Source organism: Apium graveolens, chromosome 6, assembly GCF_009905375.1.
Source record: "Apium graveolens cultivar Ventura chromosome 6, ASM990537v1, whole genome shotgun sequence".
In the NCBI taxonomy this organism is placed as follows: Eukaryota; Viridiplantae; Streptophyta; class Magnoliopsida; order Apiales; family Apiaceae; genus Apium; species Apium graveolens.
Window position 1 is genome coordinate 290,070,320 of NC_133652.1, and position 12,283 is coordinate 290,082,602.

The window sequence follows — 12,283 nt, forward strand, 5'->3', positions numbered from 1 at the left end:
AGCTATGTCAAGGAGAATGACAATGGCTATGTCATGATGACGCTATATGTAGATGATCTACTTATTGCCGGAAGCAATGATAAAGTGATCAAATCTACCAAGGACATGTTGAAATCAAGATTCGACATGAAAGACATGGGACTAGCAAATGTAATTCTGGGAATTCAAATTTCTAGAACATCAGAGGGTCTCGCATTAAGTCAACCACATTATGTTGACAAGATCCTTGAGAAGTTTCTTAAGGATGACTTTGAGAAAGCTAGGACACCTGTGGATATGACTTTGCACCTATCCAAGAACAAAGGTGTAGCTGTTTCCCAATTGGAATACTCGAGGATAATTGGTAGTCTGATGTACCTCATGAGTTGTACAAGACCAGACATTGCATACTCAATTAGCAAGTTGAGTAGGTTTACGAGTAATCCGGGAGCTGATCACTGGAAAGCAATCATAAGGGTACTAAGGTACTTGAGGGGAACTCGAGACTATGGACTGCACTATGGCAGATACCCAGCAGTATTAGAAGGATATACTGACGCAAATTGGATATCTAGAAAGAAAGCACTTAAGTCTACGAGTGGCTATGTGTTTACATTAGCTGGAGCGGCAATATCATGGAAATCCTCAAAACAAACGGTGATAACTCATTCCACGATGGAAGCTGAGTTTGTGGCACTAGATAAATGCGCCGAAGAGGCTGAATATCTACGTCAGTTTCTGGAGGATATTCCAAGATGGCCAAAGCCTGTAACTGCAATAGGGATTCATTGTGATAGTCAATACGCTATTGGCAGAGCGCAGAGCACGATGTATAATGGAAAGTCTCGTCATATACGACGACGACACAGTTCCATTAGACAATTGATCTGAACCGAAATTATCACTATTGACTATATACCGTCAAAAGATAATATCGCGGATCCACTAACCAAAGGGTTATCAAGAGAAGTGGTTGAGAAATCATCGAGAGGGATGGGCCTTAAGCCTATTGCTTAACGGCATCATGGTGGACACCCAACCATTGCTGACTGGAGATCCCAAGAACTTGGTTCAATGGGACAACTAAATCATGATGACCAAATCACTGTGGGGGTAACCCCTGGCCTGTTCCTATGATGAGGAAACAGTGAGACCCGTAAGGTATGAGGTTAAGCTTTGAGCTTTTAATGATCTTTGATGAATACATGGAGCTCAGGAGTGAACGCATGGAATTCAGTTGAGTAAACGCGAGTTACTCTATAAGATAAAGATCACCTATGTGGGAGAGAAGTGGGGCCGCTTCAAAGGAGAATTGCGAGGCACAATTCTTTAGAAACTTCTGCAGAACCAGGACGAAGTTCCATGGCCAAAATGGACATACTCATGAGAGTTGAACGAGTCAGAAACGATATAGTGATAAGTATATCATCGTTTACACAAACGGTCGAACAGTTCAAGGAAAAGCACGTCTACTGTCTACCAGTAAAGTCGGTATGCTTACTCGAGCGAAGGTTCAAGGAGCATTCTCTACCTATCGTATGCTATATCTGATCGAAGAAACTATCACCAAGTCAAACTCTGTGTCTGTCTGTCTGTCTGGTGTGTGCTACTAAGATCACCAATCTCACCCATGTGGAGCATTGTTGGAAAATATGGGTATAAGTCCCATATTGGTAAGTCATATTTTGAGCATTATGACTAAAAAATGTGTGAGATATGATGATATTCTCTTAATAATGGAAATTATTATTTTCCATTAGAATTTGGCTCAAATATTATGGCATAAATTAATTTGATTTTGTTTCAGATTAATTGATATGGTGTATGTCTTGATATATTTAATCTGATTCTGTTTCAGATTATTTATGGAATAGAGTAGCTTGCAAGTATTACACCGATTCCATAATTAATGATATTTAATTATGGATAGAGTAGCGCACAAGTCTATCTACACCTATATAAACACCTCTAAGACGTTAGAGTTAGACACACCAAAAACATATTCGCCTTTAAACACAAAACTCTCTCTCTCTCGGTGATAGTTTCGTACCCGTTCAAGCTCGCTGAAGGTGCTCGTTATCCGTAACGCCGCCGCTACCTCATTTTATCCTGGGAGGCTATCGACTCGCACATACGGTGAGAGGCGAAATAGCTTTAAGGAGACAGTTTCAACTGGACTCGAGGATCTCTCTTCTGTTTATATCTTTTCTTCCTCCGTTTGATTTCGTTTACTCACGCACACATTTGTTTGATTATATGTATTAATCGCAGATTGTATTCACAATAATATGTGCACTAGAAAACATACAAAAGCTTATATTTAGAGCTGAATAGTAGTGAATGAGTTAATGACAGATTGCAGGTTCTGAAAGCAACGACAAGGAACCATAAAAATAGTAACTTCACCTCAAGTTGTAGACCTGTAAGAAATACAAATCCCGGGCCAGGGGTGAGGAAGGCTTGTCCCCTATCTGTAAATTGTGAAGGTAGACACGGATAATAGCCGATTGGCAGTAAACATATTTAACAGTACGGCTACTTTCATACCTCCAAATCCTGACAAATGGTATGTAATCGAGAAACAATTCAAAATTCCCACCATTAAACACGCACAAAATCAATCATTTAGGTTATTATTATAAGGAAAAAGAGTTTAAGAGCTATGTTTACATTTTAAATATGTTCTTAAGTAGCAAATACAAAAAGATTCATAATTGCAGAAAGAACGAGAAAACCATAAAATATTTTCACAGCAACAGGCCCCAAAGAAAAATATTTCCCTGTAAAATGTTCCCAGAAAAATGCTGTGAAAATCGTATTGAATACAACACTTGCTACATAAATGATTACACACAAAACTTATTGCCACTGAATATCATATTCCCGTGTCATTTATGTTCATAGTTTTGTTCTCCATGTATAACACAATAGTAAATCAACCTCAGATATGTGTTTGCAAACAAGTCTGTCATGCTCCGAAAACTTCCACCAAGCACTGATTCACATCTTTCAAATCTGGTTGTGTAGTAAAAATCAGATGTATAAGGGTGGACATTTTTTCCATCACATGGAAGTTTCCATTTCTTTGGACCTTTTTTCTAAGGCATAGATGGTATTTCTCACACCGGTGACAATTTCTAGCAATTTGCAATGACATGTTAACCGCGGAAAAATTCTAGAAAAAGGGTTCAACTGTACAGAGCTTATAATTAAGGGGAAAAAATATACAACTTTTTTAAGGGTTAATGGGTACAACATGTCATACTTTAAGCGTAGGATTATAATTCAGCCGGCTGATTAACTCAGAATTCGGAAGTATGAGATGTCTTCCCTTTCAAATTGAATTACCAACACCATGATGGTACAAGCCTAAACATGATGGAGTTCTACAATAAAAATGCTGCAATAATTTGGTCATGTCACAGTGTGACAGTCACACGATGCAGGTTGCCTAAGTAAATAGACCTCTAGACATAATGCAATGGTTAAGCTCTGCAGTACTGAGGAAATGCATTCAATTGCGTGCAACCATTGATTGACAATTGCTCCAGGGTTACAATGTAGCATAGTGCACTAGATATAGAGAAACAATATTACTAAAATATTTAATCCAGAAATTTGGATAGAAGCTCAGACCTTTAATTAATTAATCTATAAGAATAGAAGTTTAAGCTCCTGTAGCCGCGTGATTAATATGATAGCTCAGCACATAAGCTGATGCTTCCAAATAGGCAAGGTTTGCAAAAATGTAAAATGATGTTGTCTCTCCTGTCAGTTGAGAGCTTGTAGATGTTTTTATTGCAGTTCCCCCAGGTGTTTAAGAAATCTAAGTACAATCAACTTTTGCAGACAAGAAATTGCTTCTCGTTACCCGACATTTGACCACTTACCCAAAAGTGGGAGACCTATTATTATTAGAACTGTTAAAATCAAGAAGCGAAGTTAATAAACTCGCGTACATATCTTTGCCGAGACTTAAACCCTTTACCTCAGACTGTGTAACGTTAAGAGCTGAGAAGGCACATTCTGCACAACAGGACCTTTAGCCATGCATGTTGAAAGCTGCACTAACAGATAGTATGCTTCCTGTGTGAAGAGTAGAAAGATACTCGAACCTCTGCCCCTTGATTATTAAATCTTTGAATTTTCCAGTCTCGACATTGTAGGAAACCAAAGCTTGGTTCTCATATAGCAACAATACCTCTGCATTACTCAATATGCATATGACTTGAAACTTATGTTTTCTGTATCCATCAATCCTCCCTCTTCCTGGGTAACTACAGAACCGACCGAATGTAAGGAAAATTTTCGGAATATACTTTCCGATAACAAATTCTCTACTCCAAGACTCTTTAACATTATAATCTTTCATCTTCCAAATTTCATGTGTTCCATCATCATAGCTAATAACAGCAGAAAGTATGCCATTTAAAGTCACTAGATGGCATGTGTGCTTCCTGAGGCTCTCAAAATCTAGTCTTGCTAATTCTTGAAATTCTTCAGCTGATAGATCAAATGAGATAATATCTTCCATTCCTTGTAGGGGCTACCCAAGTCATTGACAAAGACATTGTACAGAACGAATTTGGGAAATTCAGAATGTAGCACCAAGCAAAGACTTTGATCAGCTGCATTAGCTTACTGCATGGTTGCTAGCACTGGTTCCGCAATTGCAGTATTCCATCGTTTACATACGAGTTTGCATATCAAGAGTGATGGTATCGGAAGCCTGGAAAAAACTTCCAAGGTTATTTCTTTTGGAAGTTCGGAAAATGTTCTCATGTATTTTCGATTATAGGAATACTTTTTAGTCATCCTAGTTGTATTTTGTGATCCAGGTCTATCTAAACTACTCTAATCAATTGTCTTCTGTAGACATGATCGCATCATCTCCGCATTAGAGTATTCGAGGATAGTTATATAGATCTTCAAGGCGAAGAAAACAATATAATCTGGCTGAGAAATGCATGGTATGTGAGTGCATTATATTTGTCACTTAAAAGGAAGACGCAGAAACGAGCAAACACAGATGTGGCATATGTCTATATTCTCTAGTAGGCCGGCTGAATAAACAAGTAATATATCCTTCATCATAGCAAAAGGACATGAAAGTGTGGCCTATAGAGAAAGCATACTAGAGGCTCAACAGCAACAGATTAACCATAACAATTCAACTAGATAAAACAACTGAACCCAATGAAACCAAGAAAAAACAGACGGAAATTTACATCGACAAAAACCTAAAGATATCAATGCATCGAAGCCACAAATGGATGTTCAGATTTTAGCAATATTTGCCACAACGAAGAAAAAATACAGCAAAGAACTCTTATTTACGGACACTTTCCTTCAAGAAATCTTAAAAAGTTATTTAGTATTTTTATGAAAACTATGATTATGAATGTGTACAAGTGCTTGGATATTAGAAGCTTTAATTATCAAATTAAAGGAAAATGATACATTTAGTATTAAAAAAAAGAGATTGAGCTATAAAAATGAAATATTGTGAACATCTCAAACAGTGGAAATTATTATGTCACCATATTAAGTTTTAGTATTCCAAGAGATTGAGCTATAAAAATGAAATATTGCGAACATCTCAAACAGTGGAAATTATTCTGTCAACATATTTAGTTTTAGTATGAAACTGTCGCTCTATTGATTCTACTAGAGCATGGCAGTGTGAAATTATAAGATCATATTCATAAATGTGAAGTTAAGAAAGTTATGTGCTAGTCCTAGCACAGATAAGTAAAATGGTAGTATAACAAAAAAATTGAAAAGAGTGTGCAATGCGCCACCATGAAGTTATCGATCTCAGTTAATATAGGAGCAAAGCAAACCAAAAATTGATGACAAATGGTCTTGAATGAAAGAGATAGCAGACATTAATTTGTGCAACTTGAAAACATACAAAGCTTATATTTAGAACTGAATAGGTACATGACAGATTAGAAGGTTCTTGAAGGAACGCAAGTAACCATGGAAAATCATAGTAACTTCAGCTCCAGTTGTAGAACCAGTAAGAAACACTCATCCCCAGCCAGAGCGAGAGGAAGGCATGTCCCCCGTATGTAAAGTGTGAAAGTAAACACCTAAAAGTTAATGGTCGTAAACATAGTTAACAGTACTGATAAATTCATACCTCCAAATCTTGACTAGGGGTTTTCTATCAAAACCTCTGTATCAAATATTGCAGTAATTCATGTCCAAAAAATAATATTGCAGTAAATTTTTTTCTCTATCTAGTGCAGTATGCTACATTACAACCCTGGAGCAATTGTTAATCAACAGTTCCACGAAATTGAACTCCAAGCACCGCGGAGCTTAGACATTGTATAATGTCCAGAGTTCTATTTACTAGGCAACCTGCATCATGTGACATAGCAAAATCATTGCAGCCTTTGTATTGTAGAAATCTATGTAGGAGTTAGGACTGTACCATCATGGCGTTGGTAATACAGTTTGAAAGGGTGAAAGGGAAGACAAAAATTGTGTACTTCATCTTTCTGGGTTAATCAGGGACCTCTCATTGAATAAACAGTATCTATATCCTTAATGCCTTGATTTACTAGAAGCTGTACTAGTGTTTTTATCTCTCAGAATTATATTGAGGTTCATATCTTTTTTTTTCTAATAGGCTAGATCTGTTTACATAACCATGAAATGCTGCAAATGCATATGAAAGACGCACTAAATAAAAAATAGCAAAATCACTAGATCATACAGAGTACCTGCAGGAATCACCCCGTTCACATAATTGTATAAACCACTTAAATCTTATCATTAATACATATTTGTAGTTGTGCGGAGGTGGTGAGCTATTTTAGGTCAGATGATTAAGATGCAAAGTAGAATAATAAACAACAATGTTACACTGGAACAGAGCAGTACGCAGGCCTAACAGAAGCCCAGGTTTGGTCTTTATTTAAATCTCACCATAATCATTCAATTTCAGGAACAAGAAAAGAAAAAACATACAGACTTTATATATATCGATTATTTTTCGGGAGTGAACTTCAGTGAAACACTATTGACACAATGACGCTCATCCGTTGGTGTTCCGAACCCTTCACCTTTAAACACATGACCTAGATGCCCACCACATGCAGCACAAGTTATTTCAATCCTCCTTCCATCTGCGTCCGTCTGAGAACAAAAAAGAGACAATCATAAATTAGTCTTATGCCTATAAGTACTCAGTGAAATGAGCTAAAAAACGAGTTGCGAGAAAAAAGAGCGGAAAACTAACATGACGGTTTATAGCTCCAGGAAGACCCTCAAAGAAAGCTGGCCAACCACACCCAGAGTTAAACTTAGTTGTTGACTTGTAGAGAGCGGTTTCACAACCAGCACATGTGTAGACTCCCTCGTTAAAGAACTTGTCATATTCCCCAGTGCCAGGATACCTGTACATTAGCATAAACGTGTCAGCGGCTTTCAAGTGATAAGATCCATAACATAATAAAGGAGTAGCTGTATTCATTACTCCAACCATACTGGTCCGGAATTACGCTTTTAGGCAACATTTTCCCTAACCATAGCCCGCTGCCAACAATATTAACATCCCAATTTTCGTCTCAGAATATATCACAAGAAACTGGCTTGTAAAAGAACAAAATGTAACTAAAATTGTTATACTCGAAGAGAAGACCCTAAAAGCAAAGCTTATCCTGTCTTAATAACCACGTAACATTAATTCCAAATCCAAAACATGCTCCCTAGCTGTACTCTCAATCAAATGTAAATGGTCCTTACAATCAACAAAAGAAATCGCATCTAATTATAACTTAAAACAAGCCTCCATTTATCATTTACCATATTTTTACTTATTACACTCCCGCACTATCCCTTTATCCAACTTCTAACTTAAATAGTAAACTACATGACATCCAAACATCTTGTCAAATTCTCGAGCAATTTAATCCTATCCATATCGAACTACCCGAAACTTCAATTAAATTCTAAAATCCAACATAAAAACAAACCCAATTCCATCAATATAAACACAGTCCTTGTCTACACAATAAACATTACACAACAAAAATATAACCAAGAAATTAATCAATTAAAAAAATAAAAAATAAATAACGAAACATACTCAGTGCCTTTCTGTCTAAGAATCCGAAACTGTTCAGGAGAGAGAACAGCACGCCACTCATCTTCTGATTTCTGAACCGACCCGGGTCCAGCCATGGCTACAATCCCACTTCTAAAGCTTCTTCTTTTGACCCGACCCGAAAACCCAGATGATAAATTTGAAAATTTGAAATGGGTTTTGGATGAATTGGTAGAAAGAAAAAGAGGGGTGGGAGAAGATTTGGTAATTAGGGTTCTTGAAAGTGAGAAAGGTGAGATATTTAGAAGTTGAGAGCCCATGTGGTGCTTTTTGTATGTGTAGTTTAAAAGTGTATTTTATTATTGTAATAAAAGAGTCCCGTTCGATGGTAATAAATTTATGATTATTTTCTTGGTTCGTTTGGTGCCAACAAGATAGGATTGGTTCGTTATTTTTTGTGAATGAGATGGGTAGCACGTCACGAGTGACTCCATCACTCGGATCATAAAGTTTGTGTTATCTTAATCTTCATTTCGTTGGCATCTATAATATATACTATAATAGCCGGAATTGTGATAATTTGGTTCAACGGTATGGTTTAATGATAATTTTCTAATTTTGATTATTACAAAAATATATAAATATTGTTATATATCTAATAAACTACTAAATCATTAAACTACTACTAAATATAATATACTTATTCTACTAAATTACGAATATAACGTATCCTATTATTAAAAGATATAAATAATAATGTTATATATCTACTAAACTACTAAATTGTTAAACTATTAGAAATAATCTATTTATTCTACTAAATTACGACCACATGTTATTCTATTATTTTTATTATAAATTTATAATCATTATATATTTATATAAATATTTTAAAAATATAATATAACTAGATAAATAAAATTTTAAAATATTAATGGGAACCTATGCATCGCAGGAGATTTATACTAGTAATATTAGTATTCCATACTGGCGAAGAATAATTTCGCAGCAAACTGTTTAATAGTTGTTGGATGAAAGATTTAACACCCGGCATTAAAACAGATTTAACTGTATTGTTGCAGCATAATAATGTAGTCTTCTCTGATGCGGTACACCTGATACCGTAATACATGGCGCTCGTTTGTTTAGTTAACTTTTATAGTTACATAGTAACTTGAATTTTCCGGTAACTAAGTTCTAAAATAATTAAAATATACTTGTTTGGTTTATCAATATGTAACTAAAGGTTACGTAGTTAATTTTGGTAAGTAATTAATGTTTTTATATTTAATAGCTACGTAACTTGTGGTGATCATGGTTGAGCTTGGTAATTAATTTCTCCTATATTGTGGTAACTACAAAAATTATGGAACTTGAAGTTTCCTTATCCAATTTAAAATACATCAAACAAAACACTGTAACTCATTTCGAATTCAAGGAACTATAAGTTACGTAGTCGGGTTACATCGAAACAAACGAGGCCATAGTTTTTTCTTCGATCCCGAAATCGACATATCCAAGCCCAGAGGTGGAGAAACATATGAGAGGGTGAATACCGATTCGAGCTTCAAATTGGCGAACGGAACCTCCCTCACCCCGATTTCTTGATATTTTCGGGGTAAAAATCACCTTGCCTCTATTAATTTCTACGTATATTTGTGTGTACTCATTTAGTGTTAGGTCTTTGTTGAAATCGATTCTTGTGGTTTTAATAAGTGCTTATACTCAATATACTAATGAAATATGATTAAATTAGTAGAAAATTAGGATTAATTGTTGTATTTTTACAAACAGTTTATAAATATAAAATTTGAAAGCCCGTAACGTGAGGATATTGAATTTTAAATTTCAATTTGAAATTATGTGGGATAAAATTTTTTTGATGATTTTATTGCTATGTTGCCGGGTCCTCATAAAGCTAATATAATTTGGGATAATCGATATCATTTTTATCGAGGATGTGTGGGATGCCGAGGGTAGAATTGAGTTGGAGTGCTTTTGTGGTAATGTGAATATGTGAGATTGGAAGTTTCGGAGGCCGCAAAAGGAGTTGTTACATGTAGTTGGGTTTGGGACATTTGCTAACCTTGTAGGGAAATGAACTTTTATAATTACTGACACTATAAAAAAACGAACATTTTTGAGTGACTTATTTTCGACAACATCAAGATTAATCGAAGTTGATAATGTGGTATACTTGATATGTTTCTTATGAACATAAGAGTGAACACAGGGCTTGGTTTATGAAATAAAGTTACAATCAAGACTGTACGCTTTCTTCTCAGAAACAAGTATGTTTTTTCGGTTTTAATTGATACATTGAGCAAAATTTTATGACGTAACGATGAAATGATATGAGGAAGAAGTATCGACTAAAATTCTACTTTTAATTATTTCTAAGACAAGAATAAAATATTTTTTATATGCCATTTGTTATTGATTTAATGATCAATTTATGAAATATGAATTAAGGTTATTCAAATTATTTATATAATATTATAATTATATGTTCCTTCAATTATGTTGAAGTCATTTGAAACAGTTATTAGGATTAGTGTGAAGATCTCAAGAATTCTATGTGAAGTTGATTGTCTCTTGTAGAAGACTTGACAATTATTTGAGAAGATTACAATACAAAGGCCTGAGAGCGGAACTAGTCGTTTGTGAACCAGACCATTGCACTAGGCATCAGTGATTCGTGAAAGAAAACTAAATACTATCAATAGGAAGATTGTTAAGTGAGGATTTGTATGTGGATATGCAAGTTATATGGTTTATACGAAGACTCTAAGAGAAAACTTGAAGACAAAACAACTTAAGGACTAATACTCTACAGAAACTAAGTCAGAGTGATCACAACCTTGTAGTAGTTGTCAACATGGCCACTCTATTTCTTATCAGAAGTAATAACCTTGAAGTACAGCTCAATATCTAAGTAAAGGAATTGGTCTTGATCTAGCAGGAGCATCTAGGAAGAAACTAGGACAGAAACTATCTCCAAATGTGCGTGGATAGATCCTTGGTCACAACTTAGGTTTATTTCTAACTCTAAAATAATTCTAAGGAACCAAGTTGTGACAAGGCACCTTTCTAGGGTCTTGCAAACGCAAGTAAACTCCACGAGGGGACAAGGGGTCGCAACTTAGGATTTATTCTAAGTAAAAGAATGCTACTAGAGTACCTAGGTCGCAAGTAAGCTATTTTAGTCTTCCTTGATCGCAACTTGGGGTGGTTTCTAAGGTAATTCATTCCCCAAGGGAGCAGTAGTCACAAGTGGCATACCAAGTATACTAGGTGGCACAACTCATGCTATTTTTTAAAGCAGGAAATCCCTAGACTTACTAGAGGTTGTAAGTAAAGATTACAAAAAGGATTCTAGTCGCAACTTGGAGTTCCTAAGGCAAAATTTCCCTTCTAATTAGTAGAGTCGCAAGTTGGAAGCTTATGGTCCTTTGTGTGAATAAGTGGTCCCTTAGATTAATTTTCTGAGCTTCCTTATGCACCCTAGGCGCAAGTTATGAAGAGAGAAGTGTTAGGAATATATGTGCATTAGTTTGATGATATGTTTAACAAAACACTTAAGTAGAAGTTTAGTGTTTGCAGCCTCAACGGATAAGACCACTTTGGCTATCCGTTGATGGTGCAGCTTTACTTAGAAATAAGTCTAGTGTTGTAGCACATTTCAGTCTCTGTATTTAAGATATAATTCTTAGAAGTTGAGAGAAAATATAAGTCATGTTGACTACTAGAAGATATGCAAATAGGAAGGCCAATTGTAAATATTTCATGCCTTGTAATTTTGTATAAATGAAGTGGTATCAACGGATGTCTTAAAGACCTTCAACGGATGAGAAACAAAGCTTCAACGGATGTCTCTAAAGCTTCAACGGATAGAGCTTCAACTGCTAACACATCAACGGATAAAGCCATCAACGAATGAAGGCTTCAACGGATGTTCTGTTAAATAGCAGTTGATAAGTGGTAGCTGTGACAGCAGACAGAGGCACATGGGTTGATAGAGATAACTGAAATGTGGAAGCCTAATTTCAGGAACATCAGAAAAAGCAGCCGTTCTACTCTAGTACAAAGAGGCAATAGTCAACAAAGTACTTGAGTGATATGGAGAAGAAACAAGTGGAGAACTTATTTTATTATTGTATTTTTATCTTTGTCTTCACTTGTACACTTGGTGATATATATAAACCAAGTAGCAGCTAGTAATTAGATAAGAATTTTTCCAGTGCT

At 35.6% G+C, this 12,283-nt stretch overlaps 2 protein-coding genes across 2 annotated transcripts; both read right to left on the reverse strand.

The window, feature by feature from the left end:
* Positions 1 to 4,021: 4,021 nt before the first annotated feature.
* Positions 4,022 to 4,513, reverse strand: LOC141666200 (F-box protein At3g07870-like). Its single transcript, XM_074472192.1, has one exon. It carries the CDS (start codon positions 4,511 to 4,513, stop codon positions 4,022 to 4,024), a length of 492 nt encoding a protein of 163 aa, XP_074328293.1.
* Positions 4,514 to 6,880: 2,367 nt separating this feature from the next.
* LOC141668171 (peptide methionine sulfoxide reductase B5-like) lies at positions 6,881 to 8,397 on the reverse strand. The gene is made up of 3 exons (XM_074474897.1): positions 8,081 to 8,397; positions 7,232 to 7,388; positions 6,881 to 7,128 (listed from the first exon to the last, which is right to left on the reverse strand). The coding sequence occupies exons 1-3, from the start codon at positions 8,356 to 8,358 to the stop codon at positions 6,979 to 6,981; spliced, it is 585 nt and encodes a 194-aa protein (XP_074330998.1). The 5' UTR covers positions 8,359 to 8,397; the 3' UTR covers positions 6,881 to 6,978.
* Positions 8,398 to 12,283: the final 3,886 nt, after the last annotated feature.

Coding starts and splice junctions, on each gene's coding strand:
- LOC141666200 (XM_074472192.1), bottom strand. CDS start 4,513: ATGGAAGATATTATCTCATTTGATCTATCAGCTGAAGAATTTCAAGAA.
- LOC141668171 (XM_074474897.1), bottom strand. CDS start 8,358: ATGGGCTCTCAACTTCTAAATATCTCACCTTTCTCACTTTCAAGAACC. Junction 7,389..8,080: donor CTTAGACAGAAAGGCACTGA/GTATGTTTCGTT, acceptor GCTAATGTACAG/GTATCCTGGCACTGGGGAAT. Junction 7,129..7,231: donor CTGGAGCTATAAACCGTCAT/GTTAGTTTTCCG, acceptor TTTTGTTCTCAG/ACGGACGCAGATGGAAGGAG.